At 34.5% G+C, this 21,767-nt stretch overlaps 1 protein-coding gene across 1 annotated transcript in view; it reads left to right on the top strand.

The window, feature by feature from the left end:
- The window catches only part of LOC149552130 (azadirone synthase LFS-like), a 182,601-nt gene that overhangs the window by 22,087 nt on the left and 138,747 nt on the right, over window positions 1-21,767 (top strand). The window contains exon 4 of the mRNA XM_089787614.1: window positions 16,941-16,992. Within this exon, the coding sequence (XP_089643740.1) occupies window positions 16,941-16,992 (52 nt within the window). The remainder of the gene's footprint in view (window positions 1-16,940; window positions 16,993-21,767) is intronic.

The raw sequence follows: 21,767 nt of genomic DNA, 5'->3' as shown, positions 1-21,767 counted from the left end.
TTATTGCCCTGCTAATGGTATTTGTAGACAAAAAATTGTTCCAAGGACTCCACATGAAAATGGAGTTGCTGAACGCATGAATAGGACTATAATGGAGCGTGCAAGGAGCATGAGGTTGCATGCAGAGTTTCCCTTAAACATGTGGGCAAAGGCTATTAATATTGCTATATATTTGACTAATAGAGGTCCTTCTACTCCTTTGGGTTGTGGTATTCCAGAGGAAGCATGGACTAATAAAAAGATGAGTTATTCTTTTCTCAAAACCTTCGGTTGTGAAGCATTTGCTTATATAGATTTTGAAAATAGAACAAAGTTAGAAGCTAAGTCAAAGAAATGTGTATTTGTTGGATATGACATTAATGAATTTGGTTATAGGTTTTGAGATTTTGAAAACCATAAAATTGTAAAAGTAGGGATGTCATATTCAATGAGAAAGTGTTGTACAAAGATCTGTTATAGCAACAGGAGAAGAAAGAAAATGAATATGTAGTGTTGGATGATACTCCAAAAGATGATGTTCCAACAGTACCTCATGATGTGCAACAACCACAACAATATATACCACACACATCAATGAATGTTAAACAGTCAACAAGGCTAAGTAGACCTCTAGAAAAATTTTCTTCTTTGTATTCTAGTTTACTTAATGATGCTGATGAACTTGAATTCTATAATGAAGCTATGCAGGTGGATACTAAGATTCAGTGAGAGTCTGCAATAGAAGAAGAAATGGACTCTTCGCTGAAAAATAAGCATGAGATTTATGCAAGTTGCTTGCAGGTAAAAGGGCTTTATAGGATCAATGAATTTACTAGTTGAAAGAATAGGATGGAGGTAAGAAACAATTTAAAGCTAGGTTAGTGGTAAAATGATTTGCACAGAAAAAAGGGCATTGATTTTGATGAGATATTTTGTCCTATTGTTAAAATGACTTCTATTTGTGTTGTTTTAAGTATTATGGCTACTGAAGATTTGCATTTGGAGCAACTTTATGTTAAAACAACCTTTCTTCATGGTGATTTGGATGAAGAGATCTATATGGCACAACCATAGGTATTTTAGGTCAAAGGTAATGACAACTTAGGTTGCGGATTGAAGAAAAGTTTAAATCGCTTGAAGCAAACACCTCATCAATGCTATTTGAAATTTGATAGTTTTACGCATGAGTATGGATACAGTAGGTGTCATTCAAATCATTGTGTTTATTTTAAGAGGTTGGATGATGACAACTATATTATTTTATGTTTATATGTTATGATATGCTTTTCATTGGGTCTAACATGGATCACATTAAAGGGTTAAAAGAATAGTTAGCACAACCATCGGCTATGAAGGATTTGGGGGCTACAAAAAAAATCCTTGGTATGAAGATTTGTAGAGATAGAAAGAACATGATACTAACATTATCTTAGGCTGATTATATTGCGAAGTTGTTGCAACATTTCTCTAAGGAGAATGCTAAAGTTGTCAGCACACCTTTACCTGGTCATTTGAAGTTGACTAAGGAGATGTGTCCCAAGACACAAGAAGAGGAGGATAAGATGTATAAGGTACCTTATGCTTTAGCTGGAGGGAGCTTGATGTATGTTATGGTATGTACTAGGCTAGATATTGCACATGCAGTGGAGTTGTTAGTCGGTATATGAGTCATCTAGGAATTGAGTATTGGAATGTAGTTAAATGGATTCTCAGATATTTGAGAGGAACATCTAGCAAGTGTTTACATTTTGGGGACTCTACTACTAATTTACAAGGCTATGTTGACTTAGATTTGGCAGGGGATATTGATACTAGGTGGATTACTAAAAGTTATGTGTTTACTGTTGGTGGGACAACAATGAGCTAGGTTTCTCGATTACAGAAGGTTAATGCTTTATCCACTACAGAGGCAAAGTATGTTGTTGCTACAAAGGCAACCAAGGAGATGATATGGCTTCAGTTCTTCATGGAAGAGTTGGGACACCCATAGAGGGATAATTATTGGTTCACAGATAGCTAGAGTGCCATTCATCTTGCAATGAATTCAGCTCTACATCAAAGACAAAACACATATAGTTGTAGTACCATTTCATTCGGTTAGTTTTGGATGATGGACAGTTAAAGCTGGAGAAGATACATACAGATGATAATCCAATAGATATGTTTACAAAGGTAGTGACAAGGGAGAAGCTGAACTCCTCTTCAGCTTCAATTGATCTTCTAGAGTGAACATAATAAAATGACAGCAGATTCTAGGGTGGTTTGATATTCTAGTGGGAGCTCTAGGTTTAGCAGTGTTATGATCAATCTCCAAGTGAGAGGTTATTGTTGTTGAGTTTGATCAGTCTCCAAGTGGGAGATTGTTGTGATGTGGAGCCTAATTAGACTCAGAGGTTTATTCGACACAGGTTTCTCCCTATATCATTTCTACGGGGGTTTTAGGGCAGCTCTCACAAGATGGGGTCAAGGGGTAGTGCCCTTGTGGGGTCCTGGGGTAGCATCCTAGATGTGCTTTTTGTCACAGTATAGGGTGAGGTCGAGGTGCAACGTCCCTGTAAGCCAAAAATGACCTTATATTGTAAAAGGCATTGACTTTTATTTTCCTATTGGATGACTTATTCTAGCCCTAATTTTGTAAGCAGTAAAAGCTTGTATAAAAAGGCTTAGGGTTAGCGATTTCATAATGTAATGGTGATATTGTAGCTTCTTGCAACAATATTGAGCTGTAAAAGATTTTGGATTATAATGATTGGATAATAATAATATTGGACTTGTTGTTGGTGGATGTAGACTAGGGATTAGGTGAACCACGCTAAATCTTGGTGTCTTGTGTTCTCTTTTATGTGATCTACTATTTTCTGGTATTGGTTATATTTGCATGTAATTGTTATTTCTATATGAGGTTAATCCTAACATAGTGCTAAAGCGGAGGATTTTGCTAAACATTTGAAAAACATCCATGAGGAGGCGAGGAAGCATTTTACAAGGATGAATACATAGTACAAGAATGAGATAGATGAGAAATAAAGGTATAAGGAATTTCAAGTTGATGGTGAAGTCATGGTTTATTTGAGGAAGGGGCATTTTCTAGTAGGAAGATATAACAAGCTGAAAATGAAGAAGTTTGGACCATGCTAGATACTGAAAAATCATGATTTTGGAAATTCCTATGAAGTAGAGTTGCCTGCAGAACTAAATATTTCACTAGTATTTATCATTTTAGATTAGAAAAAATTTCATGAAGGAGGTGATGGAGATGAAGTTACAAAAGCGTAGTATATTATTAATGTAGCTACTTCAACTATAAAGGAGATTGAGGAGGTGTTAGACAGTCATGTTGGTAGAAGTATTGATGCAGGGGCATCTAAGGTTCCTGAAGATTCTGGCATTTTTGGTGAAAGATTGGAGGTACTCGACCATCTCTATGGTATTTGTTAGTTGGAGGCTTGCCTGAATGGGCTTGGTGGAGAAGCTTTGAGTTCAGTTGAATTATGTTATCCGATTGAGAAAGTGTTGCTCAATTCTTATTAGTGTAGTTCCTAGTTGCTGTGTTGACTGATGAGCTTGATCTCTGAAGGAGCTTGATTGCAGAGGAACTCGGTCATTGATGAAGCTTGACATATACGATGCTTCTTAGCGTATGTTGAGATTGGTAGGTATGTTAGCTCGACGATGTTTGGCTTTCTTGACCTTATTGCTGACACTCTATCGTGTGGCCACCAAATCGTTTTCTTGCATATTGGATCAACCAACTTGGTGCATTTAATGTCCGTAGCATATGTTTATGACGTGGATTGATCATGGGGGTGTGTATGTGGGCCTATTTTGGTCTTGGTGATCTTTCCTATGTGCAATTAATGGGTGTTGTGAGACGACTAAGGCATTTTATATTTAATATCTATTGCAGGCTGACTTGTGGCTCAAATATGTATTTAATGTAAGAGTTATTTAAGTTGTAACTTTTTAGGCTAACTTGTGGCTTAGTTGGATATAAGTAGAGGGTCTTGTGGAGTCTTGAATCATTATTCATTCAACATGGAGTAGCTAAGAGGAGAAAAGTTTGAGTAGAAATAGTAGTTGTGGCTTTGGAAACAAGAAAAGGTTATTTGGTGGCTTGCGAGCACAAGTTTAGATTATTCTTGGGGTTTTTAACCAGAATGCAGATCTAGGCTAGCTAGGGTTTAGATCTTATGAGGTCTTGTAGAATTACTATTGTAATTTCTTATATATTTGGCCGTAACCCAGAAGGCCTTACAACTGGGCATGTTGGATGTAAATCTTATGATTCTTTTATGAGAATTGGTGTTATTCTGCATCTAAATCTATGTGTTATTGTTTATATCCTGTTGTGTGGTTATTTGCTATGGGCTAGGACATCTCCTTTAAGGATTCTCCTCCCTTGTATTGTCTCAGGTGGTATCAAATAAGAGTTTGATCTTGTGGTGGATTGTTCTTTCTGGAATCCTAGATATCTTGGTTGTAATGTGGCAGATCATGGTTCCCACTTACAATTATAGAGAACTCGCAGATGGGTCTTGATATGAAGAGATGGTTGTAAAGATGGAAGGTTGATCTTGATGAGTGAAGTTTAGATTTGGCTAGAGATTTATTGTAGAGGGTTTGCAAAGATCTTGGAAGATCCCTCCAAGAAGATTGGACCTTGGCATAATTGTACATCTCTGTAATGTGGTGGGGACGAGGATAAATGAGACAATTTTTTGGGTGGACATTGCTTTGTCTAAACGAGTTGAGGAACAAAGGAAGTAATTTTTATACTATTGGAGTTGGAGTTTACTGATCTGGAAGAGAGTTGTCTGGCCGGTTAGGAGATTTGTTCGAGAACAAAGAGGGCATGGCAAGGTCAAGGTAGAGGTTTCTTTTGTTGATTAGTTTGTGGAGTCTGATGTGAAACCTATAGAGGAACTTGTGGTTGTTACCGAAGAGTTTCCTAACCTTGTCAATGGTGGGATGAAGATTTCTTTTCATGATCATTTGATTGAGTCTAGCATGGAAATTGTAGAGCACTTGCTCATGGATGATCAGGTTGCTATGGGTGATGATTTACATGGTACAAAGCGTCTTGTTGCGAGCAATGAGATTAATAGTCTTGCAAGTTTGGCATGTGTTAAAGAGGGCTTGCATATTGTTTCTAGTGTGGATTCTGGTGATAACTTGTACACCCTATTTGTGGTTTACTTTGTTGTTTAGTTTATTCCTACAAATGAATATGCTAATTGGTTGTTTGTAGACTTGCGAAGGAGAAGTTGGTTGGACTTGTTCATCTTCTTGGCTTTATGGATTGGAAGTCCTTGGGTGAAGTTGAAGTGGAAGTTTGGTTCTCATGAAGGAGTAAAGTGTGGGACACATATTTCTTTGTACCCCGACAGTCTGATGTAGGGGCATCTGAGGTTCCTGAAGATTCTGGTATTTTTGGTAAAAGACTTGAGATGGTTGGCCATCTCTATGGTATTTCTTAGTTGGAGGCTTGACTGAATGGGCTTAGTGGAGAAGCTTGGTGTTCGATTGAAGTATATTACTCAACTGAGGAAGTGTTGCTCGATCCTTATTGGGGTAGTTCTTGGTTGCAGGGTTGACTAAGGAGCTTGGTCATTGAAGGAGCTCAGTCAATGATGAAGATCAACATATACTATGTTTCTCGGCGTATATTGGGCTTGAAATGCATGTTAGCTTAGTGATCTTTTTCTTTCTCAGCATTATTGTTGACACTTGGTCATGTGGCTCATCGAATGTCGTTCTTGTGGATTGGATCAGCCGACTTGGTGCATTTAATGTGTGTAGCATATGATTGTGATGTAGATTGATTATGGGTGTGTGTGGACCTATTTTGGTCTTGGTGATATTTCCTAAGTGCATTTAATGGGTGTTGTAAGCCAACTAAGGATTTTTTTTAAAAATATCTATTACAGGCCAACTTGTGGCTCAAATATGTATTTAATGTAAGGGTTCATTTAATTTGGAACTTGCTAGGCCAAAAATTGGGTATAAGTAAAGGGTCTTGTGGAGTCTTGAATCATTATTCATTTAACATGGAGTAGCTAAGAGGAACGAAGTTTGAGTAGAGCTAGTAGTTGCAGCTTGGGAAACAAGAAGGGTGCTTGGTGGTTGGCGAGCACGAGTTTAAATTCTTCTTGAAATTTTCTACCAAATTGCAGATTTGGGCTATCTACGACTTGGATCTTGTGAGGTCTTGCAGAATTGCTATTCTAATTTCCTATGTATTTGGTTGTTACCCAGAAGGCCTTACAGTCGGGCATGTTGGATGTAAATCTTTTGATTCTTTTATGAGAATTGGTGTTATTCTGGATCTAAATCTTAGTGTTATTATTTATATTCCACTGTGTGGTTATTTGATGGGGGCTAGGACATCTCTTTTGGGGATCTCCTTCCTTGTACTGCGCCAAGTACAAGGAACTAAAACTATGAAGAGTTTTTGGTCAAATGGAAAGGGAGACTAGTAAAAAATTCATCATGGTTAGCAAGAGAGGAAGTTAGCTGTCTTGGTTTTCCTTTGGCTATCTGAGATGTGATGAGGTCACTTCTCAAATTATCTTGTGTGTCCTTATGCAAGAACATCCTGGGTTGCCTTTCTGTCCTGCTCATCTTTGTGCATTCTGTCAGTTATTGTTGAGGGAAATAGTGACTGAATTCCCTATGATGGTTGAGTTCTTGCTTTGGTAGAATCTTGCAATTGTCGGGTGAGCTCCCTAGTTTGCTGATGCTCAGTTCCTTCTTTGGCCAAGTTCATCTATGATAGGTTCTTAGTGAGAGGCGACTTGTTCATTTATTACAAGATGTGAATTTAATGTAAGGATCATGCATTGGGATGCGTGTAGACCATTATGAGGTCAACCTTGTCTATTGTAAAGATCTAGAATCTTTTGTAAGCCGTTTTGGAAGTTATAAGTAGATATGTCTAGGCTTAGGTGAAGTAGTGCATAGAGAGAGTTGGAAAAGAAATGTGAATGATCATAGAGCGGATTTGAATTAGAAATTGTAGAGATCGTTGATCTTGAACTTTCAATTTGGAATTCTTTTGTTGGCCGCAACCCAGAAGGCCTCCCAACCGGTCATGTTTGCAGAAAATGTGATGAATCAATAAAGACATTTGCTATTTCTCTCCCTCCTTGGTGTTTTCCTCTATTATTTGCTTTCATTGTATTTACTCAACAAGGTGTTTGGACTTTTAGGGGTGCATTTGGCCCTAATTTTGCATCCATCCCCACATCATTGCATCACCCAAAAATATTTTGTTTATGTTTCTTGAGTAAGGGTTGTCTTAGTGTAGAGTTGTTGTTAGTGGAGGCTTTCTCAATAGTAAGTCGGTCATACAAGCTTGTAATGTCCTAATTTCAAAGGTAGGTGTTCATCTTGGATATATTAGTCTGTTAGTTGAGGCTTAGTGCCGCATCGCAAGTATTCGTGAAGTTGTTGCTTATTTTTGGTGTACAATTTTGGTACAAAAAACTTCAGGCTTAGTTTTGAAGGCCTTAGAGGCTCGTAGTGGGCTTCAAAATGACGCCTATTGGAGCTTGCACTAGTGAGCCCTATAGATTAGAAGCATTCGATTTTTGAATGGGGTCCTCATAGCCAATTAGGTCAACAATTCACAAGTTATGGTCTTCCGAAGTTGGGCCACCCAGAAATCCCAAAATAAATATCATAATTGTTTTAAGCTGGCTATATATATATAATTTTAGGGTTGGTAAGCCTCAAGGGTTAGGGTTTGATGTCTAAAAACTTCCCAAGCGGTGGAAAAATACCTATATAAGGAATGTCCATAGATTGTCTAGGACAACTCTAGGTGATAGTTCATAACTTTGTCTCATAGATTATTTTAAGGAAGGCATCCATGTGGGTTTGCATATTGTATTTCACAAATTTGTAATTTAACATTTATGACAATAATAAGAAGCCCATATTTTATTTTTACAAATTGTTGTTATTTTTCTATTTTTGTTCTGTGTTTGTGGTATTAAGGGGAGTACGTTTCATCATGGAGGTGCAAGGGTTTATCATCATCATTATCTTTGTTGTCGTTGTCGTCATTGTCATCATCATCATCATCATTGTCATCATCATCGTCATCGTCATCGACATCCTCATGATCCTCATCCTCATCATCGTTATCATCATCATCCTCATCCTCATTGTCATCATCATCATCATCCTCATCATTGTCCTCATCATCATCCTCATTGTTGTCATCGTCATCGTCATTATCTCATCATCTTTTTCATTGTCATTGCCGCCGTTGTCACTATTGCGGAATAAAAGATCAAATAAATGTTGAGTAAATTCAAGTGGTGTGGTTCCATGTCTAGGTGATCTTATAGGGGAAGCATTTGGTGTAGAGGCAAGACCACGAGTAGCCAAAGCCTTTACAACTGAATCCCTCCTATAAGATGGACCCATTCAAAAGAAAATATCCAATTCTTGAGCATAGAGATACTGATACTCTGAATTTGTAATTAGAGGATGGAGTAAAAATGACCCTATTTCCTATCAAAGAATACATCATGACTAAATATGAGATAATTAGTCTCAATGTTAGCTAGGTGGTGGGCTTTCTGATTATCACTTTACCCTGTTAGCATGAGTTTCTAGTTCATGGCATATAGCTTTGTATGTTTATCATCAGAGATCTTGACAAATATAGTTGAGCCAAAAGCATTACGATGATTGATTTTTGGCTTATAACTTGACCAAGCTATTTCTAGAGTCTTCTTTTTGACAACCACTGTAGGAGAGCCATTGAGAAGATAGACGACAGTGTAAAAAAAATCAGCCCAAAATTTATTTAGAACCTTCTTGTGCTCAAGCATAGTTTGGGCCCATTCGGTGATCGTGCATTTTTGTTGCCTAACAACACCATTTTTCTGGTGGTGTAGCATGTTGTTAAATAACATTTGATGCCATATTGATCACCTAAATTGGAGCAGAGGAAAACAACTATCTCCCATTTTCTTTTCTAAGATAATAATGTGTTGACTATACTTCTTTTCTACAAATGATTTAAACTCTCAAAATACACCAAACACCTTTGATTTTTGATAAGGGAGATACATAACCATTTTATGACTAAAGTCGTTAAAAAAAAGTAAAGAATACATGGACTGAGTAGCCTAGATAGTAGCCATGGGCCAAAAAACATCAACATGGACTAGTTTTAATACCCTTTGAAGATCTCTAGGAGTTTCCATTTGAAAAAAGGAGTTCGATGTTGCTTCGTAGCCTGACATGCTTTGCAGACACAAAGACTTTGGGTTTGAATCTCTAGTGACAAGATCTTCCTGAACAAAATAAGAAAGACACTACACATTTAAGTGTGTTAGTATTTATAGGTAGCTGGCGGGGGGTGGGGGTGGTGAATCAATACAATAAGATTTCTACAAACTTTAACCATTTATTTATAAATCTTACCTTCTAACTTCGAAACTATAAAACATGTGAATATCAAAAAATAAAGCATAGTATGATCAAATCACCACACATACATAACACAAGACATAATGATTTTGGTTAAGAGGAAACCCTTGTTAGAAGGTAAAAATTGCAATGGGGATGGTACTCACAGAACACACTACTGGAACAAATGAGTTTTCCTATTAGGATCATACAATCAACAAGTGACTTTATACCTTTTTAGAAGTACAAATAAATATGCTAGGATCTAGCTTGTTAAAGGATTTTTATAATTCTTTTGAGAGTCTACTTTGTTAGGGGATTTACAACTAGAACCTATTAGGGTTCACCCGATTTAGGGATTTATAAATTGTGACTGATAGGAAATATCTAAATCTCTGATATGGTTATGGTACTCCTTCCATGTTAGAACCAATTTTCTTTGTGATTTGATTTCATTGCACTATGCATCTGTCTACTTTGTACCTTGATTGCTACTGCTCAACCACTCTACTTTTTCTTCTAGGTTTCCTTTATTGCTACTTTTCCTACTTCCATTGTCCATTCTCCTTCTCCTTATTCCTTCGTCATCATAGTCCACTCGTTCTTTTACAAAACCTATATGTTTTACTTGTACTCTTTTGCCTCTTAATCTTGACCCTTGATTTGAACTTCAAGCTTCTTGCTCTAACTTCTCATCCTTTTCACACATCCCAGTGAATTAATCCAACTAGGTCAGCCTTCATATTGATTTACTTGTCCACTAGTCAGATTGGTGTAAATATGTTATCTCTCCCTATGTAACCTTACATCTTTGATTTATATTGATCTAACGTGATCATATTTCTGGATTTGAATTATTCCTTGACTACTTACAATTTCTCTAAACACTATCTTATAGTCACCGATTGTCACTTAGTCATCCCCAACCATCACATGTGTCCTTCCTTTATTGATCAACTTGTGCCTTTTCTAATCAACCTATTGTGATAAACTGACTTAGTTCTTACCGATCAATGTTATGGATAGCCATATGAATTGGTATGGATTCTATGGACTGCTATAAATGGAAACCTTATAATAACCATATAATTTTCCAATCAATTAGTTCTGTCACCAATAGGTAATGCCAATAATCTCCTAATAGTCTACTAATACCAACAAAGTGCCCATACAACTAGTGTGAGAGGTTACTAATAGTGGAGTGATGGGATACCATAGAAGTCTCTTGAGAATCCTTAGAGCCAACAAGTCTTAAAAGACTATGATCTTCAACACGAACGCTAATTGTGGACTAAGTATCCCGATCAAGGATACATTACTAATGTTAGATGAAAGTCATGTTGAGGAGAATGTCTCATTATTTTACTAATAGAGAGAAGATTGAGTTCCATTCTTGGAACATAGTAACCTCAAGGAAAATCAATTTCCTTCTTGGGCTAAATTTGGATAGTCCCTCTTCTGACAATAATGTACTCTTTCCCTCCTACAAAAATAACAAAATCTGAGAATGGTTGGAAATCATAAGCCAATCGTGGTGATGCGTGAAGTGTTGGGAGGTACTCGAATCAATATATTAGGCAAAGGATTTTACACAATATATAGGTCTTATAACCATGGAGGTGTAAAAGGAAGTTTCATCTGGTGTACTCCGGAGCATGTACTAGAGGTTGTGAACTAGATTTCTTGGCTTGACCATCTAATTATTTATGACACTCTAACTTCATATGACAAAAAATATGGAAGTAGTTACACTAATTTTTCTTCTTCTTTGGGTTTTCTAATGATTGAGTAGAAGGACTCTATTGAGAAGACTAAGATAATTGATAGTTGCCTATGGATTTAGTTGAGAAGGCTCAAGTGTTAGAATATGGGTTGGGACTGCTAATGAGTTGTTTCTACTGATCTTGTTGAAGAAGTATTATACAAAGATAAAAAGTAACACATCAAAATGTGTGGATGCAATGTTTTGAGTGTTAAAAAAGTGCTCATAGAAAGATGTGCGAATTTAAGGTGATTACCACCATGTCTTCTTCTTCTTCCAATTTACATCCAATGGCTTCCAACTAATCACTAATATCATTAATTTTATTGAGATTCTTCTGTAGGGATACCTAATCATCCATCATGTTTGAGAAGAGCACGTTCTTTAGAAAGAATGCATGACTTTTGTTTGATGTTTCATGCAAACCTTTCAAATGGTTTTAAATATTTGTTATTGTCTTATTGGAAGGAACTTGCAGGATCTTATCATTAGTGAATGAAAGTTTGATAAGCATGACAACTTCTTGATACTACTTATCTAACTTATCTTTCTCTTTTCCTTTATTCGCAAGATGAGTAGATGTGGTGAAAACATTTTTTCCAAGACAACCATTTTCAAAGATGGTCATCGTGTAGTAATTCCATTTGTTGTAGTTCCTACCATTAAAATTTTGATTACCTTCCAATAAAATGTTGGTAAAACATGTCATTGCACGATTTTTGAGGCATAAGAAATGAGAAGCCTAGATGGCTGAATGTACACATTTGGATGTGTTGATTAGAGAGGTAGCTATATGCATAAATTATAATGTGAATCTACTAGTACACAATTCAAGGCATGGAGAATAAGACACCTAGAAAAATTTGAAAATAACCCAAGTGTCACCTTGAAAAACTCACCAAATCAATAAATAAAATAAAATTCTAGTAGACACAAAATTTGAGACATAACAAGTGAGACACATAGAGAAATCTGAAAGCAATCGAATTCAGGTTTGGGAAAACCTACCACACATACAAACTTACATTTTGAATATAATAGGAAAGCTAAGATTTTTGAAAAAAACCCTACACGAATGTAAAAATCTTCAAATATTGGCAAAACACCATAGAGAATCCAAAAAGCATTTATAGAGATGATATGAGAACACAAATAGACCATAAGGAAGATAAAATAAATAAATAAGGGGTCATTTAAAGCTTAGATTGACTACAAAGAGTTGCAAAGGAAGGAAAGATCTCCAAACAACTCAAAGAAAAAAAATGAACTTGAAATGTATTTGAGAAGTAGAGAAGGTTGTTTTTTTGTAGATAAAAACAGATGCATGAGTCGAAAGACATAAATTTTATTGTGGGTTTACAAAAAGCAAGTCCCAAATATGAATCGCGACCCCAACAAATGATCCCACAATAGAAAATAAACTTGTGACGGACGTTAGTGTTAGCATGAATGTTGATGGTATTCCTTTTGGGGAGTATCCTAAGCATTAGAGAGATGGTTGGCATGATTGGCATGTATTCATGACTGTGTTTGTCATTGATGTCAACAAAGTATTGTTTTTGTGAAGACTAGCACCATAGAAGACAAAGAATGAGGTTGTACAGACTGTGTATTGATGATAAGGTCGAGCATAGTTGAGGATATGTTCTACATTGTGTCCTAATTAAGTGGACAAGTGCACATATAGAGAGTCAAAGACATATGAGAGTTATTCAAAAATTACAAAGGCTAGTGTGCCGATAAAGTGCTTGAGAAATGGTTTCTAATGTTTGGATTGTATCTCCTAATAGAGAAATAATCATGATACACAAAGTTAAACATTGAAAATATACAACCTAATTATGAGGTCAATGAGTACGCAAGGTTAGAGGTCGTGCGTGTGAGAAGTTGTAAAGACTGTGAGCCGACAGTGTTGTGTAGTTATGAAATGATTGGAATATCTTAATGAGGTCCTATTATAATTAATTGGGAAAACCTCAAGGTTGACTCAAGGAATTATATTGAGGATATGGTAGAAAGGAGTATTTTCCTTGTGACGACGTGTGGATTCAAGAGTAATATGCAAAGTAATTGGTAAATGTGAACTTAAGTGATCCAAGGGATTATTGGATGTGAATTGGAAGATCTAGTTTTAAGATCTAAAAGAGGTATTGGTCCGGCCAAGAGGATAGAGGAGTTCGAGTTATTCATTTTTATTGTTCTGCAAAGAATAATACATAAATTAGTTAGGTAGTGAGTTTAGTTGTTTTGCTCCTGAAGCTGTTTCGAAAATGGGTCCATCTGCCTTCTACAACTCCCAACAGGGTTGAAATCTCCTAATAGGTATTCAATGTCTCCTAATAGGGACTGATATGTACTGAATGTATTTCATTGGCTCTTAACAGAGTCCATCCTCTTACAAGGAACATTTATATATTAGTACATCATTTTATGGGCACCATCCCCAAAAGGGTTTTCCTTCTGATCAATAGTTTCCCTAGTTAATATATATGGTGTTATTGTGTATGTGTATCTTCTTATGGTTGCTAGTTATATTGTTTACATGGTTATGGATTAATAAGGTTGATAAACATTTTAATGATTGGATAATTGATTCATGCCCCCTCTCAGTTATCTTGGTGGACTTCACTTTCTAATAGTTACATAATGAGTTGTGGGTTGTATTTGGTTCTTGAAGCAAAAAATGGTAAAAATTTATATGTTTGTTGCAAGAAACAAGACGAATGTGGGTAGGAAAGAGCATTCCCTTAGAATAGGCCCACATATTTCCTCAAGTTTATTTTGAAAAATTTATTAAAAAATTTTCAAGAGAAAAAACATTTGAAACTAATAAGTTTTAAAATAAAATATAAAATCCTGCCATGATACCATACTAAACAAATAATTGGTAAAATAGTGGATGATCTATTTGAAAAGAATGAAATGTTCTTATAGAGTTTACAAACAAGAGATGTTTGTAAACATAAACATACAAATCAAAGAAAAAATCTATTATACATGATATTTACAATATCTAGTAGTAAACATTAAATATAAATTAATTAACTTAAAGGATATTATTTTAATAATTTAATGCACTTCCATATAGTAGTAGTCTTAGCAATTTTTTTAGAGAAACGTTAAAACTATTATTTTATACAACCTATTTTTGGAGGTCTCTACTACATGCACATTCTAAGAAACTTTTTTGAGCAATTGATATTTGTCACATTTCAAGAAAGGGTCGATATATGTTTGACCCTCATTTCTTGCATGTTTGACATATCTTTAAAGGTTGCAAAGGAGGAAACATTTAAATTCTCTATTATTTGATATTTCATGATTATCATGAAGACCTCTTTTCTTGACTTGGAAATATATCTAAAACTTCTATTGTTTCACTCTTTCCACATTCCCTTAGTGATCATAGGAGACATTTGTCTTGAAAGTTCTCCTATAATATTGTGCTTGAGGGGGCAAATTTCCATGAGTCGATGAACTAATGTAGAGAGGTGGGAAAAAGCTAATCCACCAAAGTCAGGGGAATAATCATAGCCCAAACATCCACAACAAAGGAGCATCAAAAGAATAAGTGATTTGTAGTCTCACTATTTTTACAACATAGAGTACAACTATTAATAAATTATTATCCTTTTTTGTTTAGATTATCCACATTAATTCTAGGAATAAGTTTAAGAACCAAATCTTCTTTGAAATTAATTGAAGAGGTCTATGAAGAGTAGGTAGGTCAATACAACTATGAAATTTTGATGCAAGAGCATCCTGAGTTTCCTTGTTATCCTTCTCATCTTTGTTCATTCTGCATGTTGGAGTTGAGTGCTAGTGGTTTCCAATTTTCTGTTGCTGTCGAGTTGTTCAGTGGATGTCGAGTTACTATAGCTGTAGTGGATGCCGAGTTACTGTAGCAATCTTGTGTTGACCAACTGTTCCTTCATGTGCCGAGTGAATCTATTGGTGCTGAGTGTTCCTGTATATGCTGAGCAATGCTGAGTTTCAACATTTTTTTGTTAGCATTTTTTTTTGTCCTTTGACCGAGTTGTCTGTGTGGTTCCAGTTTGGGCTGATCTTGTGGGTATTTAATTTGAGTATTGGTAGTTAATATTTGATGTCGACTGACTTGTGGTTGTGTATGCATTTAATGTAAGGTTTAATTTTGTGATAGGTTGACCTGTGGCCAGACAATTATATAAGGAGGTCTAGGATTAAGTTTTAGGATGGAACTAAGAGGATGTGAAATTTGGAAGCATATGTATCCAGAAATTCAAATTAGAAGTTGGATCATGGATTTGAATGTATTTTGTATCTGGTCGTAACCCAGAAGGCCTTACAACTAGGCACGTATGCTGATTATTTGATGAATCAATAAAAGTGTTTTGCTCTTCTTCCTGCTTTGGTTCTATTTTTTGTGTTGTGTTTCCACTGTGTTAACTCTTGCATGGTGTTTTTGATAGTTGGGTGTGCCTCTGGCCCTAGTTCTTCATTCCTCCCTACACCAAATTCTAGAAGGGGTCAGGTTTACAAAGTATTCATCCTTATTATCTTGATCTAGCAGAGAGTTATCCTCCAAGCTAATAATGATGTCTATAAAACTATTATCTGAAGTTTCCTTTCAACCATTTTAAATTTGTTTGTCAGTAAAAATCTTGTTTTTGAGATTAATCCATGAGGATTTGCCACTATTGCAAACTATATGGCCCTAGACTTTCTCTCCCAAGCACAAAATGCAATAGTTCTGAAAGCCGTCTATATTGTAGGTAGAGGGAAGAGACCTCTCTCCTTGGAAATATCCTTCAAAAAGAGCATGTCTTTCCCTAAATTCGGTGGTCCCACAATACTGGTTACAACTTTTTGGTCAACTTTCATAATGAAATGAATATTTTTAGAAAAACCCTTCACTTTCAGATGCTTGTTTGTATAATAAGGTTAAGAATTTGAAGGCCATTTAAACTACTATTTTGTTTGCATTTTATTTCTAGTTTCTACCTTTTTTAAAACAAAATTTGAATTTGTTTGTGACCATTTTCCTTTTCCTTTAAAAATTGGGTTATATGAAAAACTTCAACATTTTTAAAGAGTGACAATCACTCAGTTCACCATAACTTATTTGTGAAAAACAATAATGATGTAGTTCTTTCAAGGTTAGATTTGTAACATCAATACCTAGAGGATGTAATTGATTCTATTCCATTCCATTTCCTTTCAAATTATATATTTTTTTGAGAGATGAAGTGACTTTAATAGTAATTTAGACATAAGTTTTTTGGTTTGATATTACTTAATTTTTATAGATCAAAATGTATTTTTCTTTTTTTAATAGAAAGGTAACAAAGATACTGATGAGATATATTTTTATCATAATTTTTTTAAATTTATAATTTTCTCAAAGCACTAGATGTTATTATATCCAAGATCCAAGATTCCTAAGAGAAGGTGAATTTATAAATACTTCTTTAGTATATTTATACATGTTTCTTTTTCAATATAAAATAAGATTTAAAATTGTGTTCTTTTATTTATGCATTATGGTTAATGGTAATGCTTTTAGAATAACATTAATTTTATTATTCTATATATTTAGAACACACATTACCATGCTTATTGTTCTTAATAGGAACAAAAATCATATATTTAACAAAGTTAAATATATGATTTTTTAACATAATAGTTTCTTTTTACTTTATTTGTATATAAAATATTTTTAATATTTAGTCTACAATATGTTTGATTGTATTTGAACATTATTTTAATGTTTCTATCTTTTATGAGATGTCAGATCTTTTGCCACAATGGAGAGAAATAATGCAAGATTACTATGCAAATGTCTTGTAAGTTATTTCTATAATTATTTACTTAGCTTTCTAACATTATTTGTTTATTTTTTTAAATGTAAAAGATATATAGGAGTATATACATCTCACTTCATTTATGTACAACTAAGAAAAATGACAAATTTACAAAAGGTAAAGAACAATATGTTGAATTTTAAAAATAAAATTGATTATACACACACACACACACACACACACACACATACACACACACACACACACACACACATATACATATACATGTGTATGTGTATGTGTATGTATATGTATACGTATACATATATATACATATACATACACATATACATAGACATATACACACACATATATATACATATAGATATACATACACACACACACACACACACACACACACACACACACACACACACACACACACACACACACATCATTTTATTAGGGTGACTTTTATATGACTATAATAGAGATGTTTCTAAAAATAAATAAGAAATAGTGACTAGTTTATCATGAACAACATTGCTTGAATATGTAAATTAAATATAGTATAAAAAGAGGAAATGACATGTGAACTAAACATAATATAAAATGAGGAAATAGGTCTTGGTTGTATTTATCTAAGAGTTCTATGAAGATTTTTTAAGGGGGTTCCAAGAATAACAAGTGATGCGAAGCCTCAATGTTTCTGTCAATAGTGCAATGCATTTAAATGAAGGGCTTTGTGATTTGAGTTGGGAAAATCACGAGGGCTTAGACTGTACCCTTATACAGGGGAGTTCTTATAAAATGTTATTTAAACAAGTCGTACATGTACTATTATTGAAATTATTCTCGTCTTCAAAAAATTGTGTTTAGCTTATGTCTTGAATAATGTGTGAGTTTGTTTGTGATAATTTTGCATGACAAATTTGTAAATCTATAGAACACATTTTGTGAAAGTCTTTAAAGAACCATCCAATTGTTGCAATAAGTAACATATCAATAGCTACATCATTAATTAAGCAAGAGCCTACAACACAACGATGAATTGTGAGTCTCTTAATTGGGAGGTCTTGGGTTCGAACCTACTCAAGATTAACTAATATTTGAACTAATTAATCACAACAAATAATAATAATGAACCTTGGCTTTGGCCTCTTACTGATCAAAACAAAAAATTAGTTACATCATTAATTTGAAATTTTTCTAACAATTAAATCTAAAAAAAAATAAAAAAATTATGTACGATCATTTTGTGTAAAATGGATATTATCTATCTATATATATATAAAAACTCAATTTTTTTAATAAATAAAAGGCAAATGCCCATTTTGTTTTATTAATTTTGAAGTATTTTCACAAATACCCCATTCAAGTGCAGACACCAAAGGAAAACGAACAAGGTTAAAAAACTCCCAGTGTAGCATTGGACTGAAGTATTGTACAAGTACATATTCCCTATTTTGTCTTGTACAAGTACATATGTCCTAAATAGGTACTTTAAAGAAGGCATACCCTCTTTTACAAAGCTTGAGAATTACATATAGACATTAAGATAAATATCATTACAAAGATATCTCAACACATAGTATAATTCCCTTTACATTCTTTCTCAAAAGGACATTTAGTGAGGAAGGATTATGGCTGAAAGAATCTTTCTAAATTTGAGGCCTTGTTCCTATTGAAGATAAACTTGCCATAAAACCAAGACAAGCCTTTCTTCGGACTAAGACAATTTGTTAGTACTGTTTAAGAGAGAAAACAATATGATACTAGCTAGGAGTCATTTTTCTTAATAAAAGGAGGGAATAAAAGTAAATATTGATTAAATGCTACCATATTATCTCCTCAAAAGAACAATACCTAAAGTCTAGTTCATATTCTCTCGATAGCCCCTTTATTAATAAATTGACTATGCATGATTATTGGAAAGGGAATTAAAAATATTTTGATAAGATAGATATTGCGAAGATCTTGACCTTATTATTTTGTTAAGGTTTATAGTTAATCACAACTAGAATGATGATTCCGTATTACTGTGAAAATTTGACTATCAACATAATGACTAAAACTAGAAATCCATATTCCATTTTTTTAACAAGATGACAAGATGACTTTTCAGACCCTTCTCAGCGAGAGCCTTTGCCTCTTACAAACATTTCTTAAGTTAACCAGAGAAATCTTATTGTTATTATTTTAAAAAACACTTATAAGGGTTGTTGGTTGTTTTTTAGACTACTAAGGTACCTTAAACCCAATACCAGAAAACATAAGACAATAGCCAACCTAAGGATTAGCCAAATCCTGTATTTAGTGTGATTAGTCTTGGCTTCTGGACCAACTTCAATAGAGTACACGAATACTCCCTTCACTTTAGGCTTTGCAGGGCCAAGCTGGGTAAACCTCAAGGATTTATCTGACAAATTTCATGATATTCTTATCTTCAAGATTATCCCGTATAATAGAAAGTGGTCATAATCTTCTTGTTAGATTTGTATTAAACTTCTTGAATACATTGGCTATTTGTAATCAATAGGAAAGCAATTACAAATAAGGGCTAACCAACAACTTTAGTTCTTAATTACTTGAAACGGAAAATTGGTTATAATTAATGTATCTATCTTGGGATTGTATGAACTATCAACTTGCAACTGAAATTAAGTGATCAGTGCCTTATTCATTGTTATATAGAGTCAATACTAGTAGTCTTGGACCCATTTAACTAACATGCAGTTAGATTTGTCAACAGTGAACTCTTAACCTCATTTTTATCATATCCCTCTCATATACCCAAAACCCTATCTCTTATTGAAAGCAATTACTTAATTCCTTGAACTAAATGCAATCAACAAGAGATATACAATCTATCTAAATTGTATTACACTAAAATAACATTGCTCATTTCAATCTCAAGATCACAGATTATGCAAGGAAGGAGACAAAGTTGAAATACATAGATATGCTTACCTTCCCAACTGATAGTTGCTCCTTTCTTGAGCAATTTTGAGATTGGTTTACTGATTTTAGAAAAATTGGTCACAAATCTCCTTAAGAAATTCACTTGCCTAAAGAAGGATTGTATACCTTTAACATTCTTAGGTCTTGGTACTTTCTCAATGGTTGTTACCCTTTCAGGATCAATATTGACCCCTTCCTTGGATACAATATGGCCAAGCAAATTTCCTTTTGTCACCCCAAATGTGTATTTCTTTGGGTTCAAAGAGACCCTATATTCTAGAGCTTTGATAAAAATATTTTTTAAATGTTTACAATGATCTTCAGCCCTCCCTAAATATGTAGTTAAGTCATCTTGATAGACAACCATAAATTTATCAATATACTCATCAAAAGCTACATCCATGGCCCTCTGAAATGTTGCCCCTGTATTGATTAGACCAAAGGGCATTCTTACATAAACATACGTTCCCCATGGTGTAGTGAAGGTTGTCTTGAATTGTTACTTTTCATCCACTAGGACCTAATTATATCCAAAGAAACCATCCATCACTGACATTAGCTCGGAGCTGGTGACTCGTTGCAACATGGCCTCCATGTTAGGCAGTCCATAGTTATCTTTCAGGGATGCTACATTTAGATTTCTAAAATCAACACAAAGCCTGATGTCACCATTCTTTTTTTTTGACTAGTACCAGATTAGACACCCAAGAAGAATGTCTAATTGGCTTAATTATTCCCCCATCCCTAAGCTTCATAATTTCTTCTTACATCTTAGGAGCTAAAGTGGGATTGACATATCTCTATTTTTGTCTGAAAGGCTTGATTCCCTACTTAAGAGGTATGCCATGATGGAAAAGATCTTCTCTACAGGCTTTAAGGTCATCATATGACCATGCAAAGACATGTCTAAATTTCCTCAACAAATCTATCAAAGTTTTCCTAATTGTGGGAGATAAGGTCTTTCCAATGTATACCTTTTTTGGAGTTTCAACAGTGCCCAAATTAATTTCTTCAAGTTCTTGGGGCTTGTTATCTTCGATGTCTACCTGCATTCTATCTTGATTATGATAGGCATTCTCCAACACTACTAAACCCTTAGGGACCTTGTTAGTTTTTAGCTATAAGATTTCTTTACCAAAGATGGTCTATTTTCCATTTGCTATTTCCACAAAAGTACTACAATCCAATTCTTGACCATGATATTTATCCTCATTAAGCAGAAAATTTAAAATGTCTTTATCATCTTCAAAAACATGCCAATTTTCTACGTTGTCAAGAATAGAAGGCCGATTCTGCACTTCACATGTAGATACACTTGCAAATGAAATGTGATCCAGCTTGATTGCCACATTAGCAAGCAAATCAACCATTTTATTATTTCCCCTATCCATCCAAGAAATACCAAAAGCGTCAAATGATTCTATATGATCCTTGACAACATTCCTATATTGTTTCAATCTTTTGTTCTTAGAGGCATAAGTTTCTTTAATTTGAGACACGACTAATTCAGAATCCCCAATGAGATGCAACTTCTTGATTCTATGACTAGTTGTAACCTTCAATCCTAGCAGCAATGCTTCATATTCTGCAACATTGTTGGTACATGTAAAGTTCAAGGTGAATGAGTATCTAAATGTGTTTTTCTTTGGGAATATAAATACTACCCTTGCTTTTGAACCTTCTCTAGAACTTGCCCCATCAAAATACATGGTCCATATCCTTTGTGAGTCTAAACAATGTAGCTACCTCTTGTGTAATCTTGGGGGGTGGTTATTCAGTTTCTTGGATAATAAGTTTTTCTCTAGATGCATTTACCTCAGTGTCTAGAAAACAAGTGGCATCCCTATCAATACTAT

This window comes from Cupressus sempervirens, chromosome 6, assembly GCF_028749045.1.
Source record: "Cupressus sempervirens isolate cs-2001-9-10 chromosome 6, ASM2874904v1, whole genome shotgun sequence".
In the NCBI taxonomy this organism is placed as follows: Eukaryota; Viridiplantae; Streptophyta; class Pinopsida; order Cupressales; family Cupressaceae; genus Cupressus; species Cupressus sempervirens.
The sequence above is the reverse complement of the archived record's forward strand: the minus strand, read 5'-3'. Positions and strand labels throughout refer to the sequence as shown.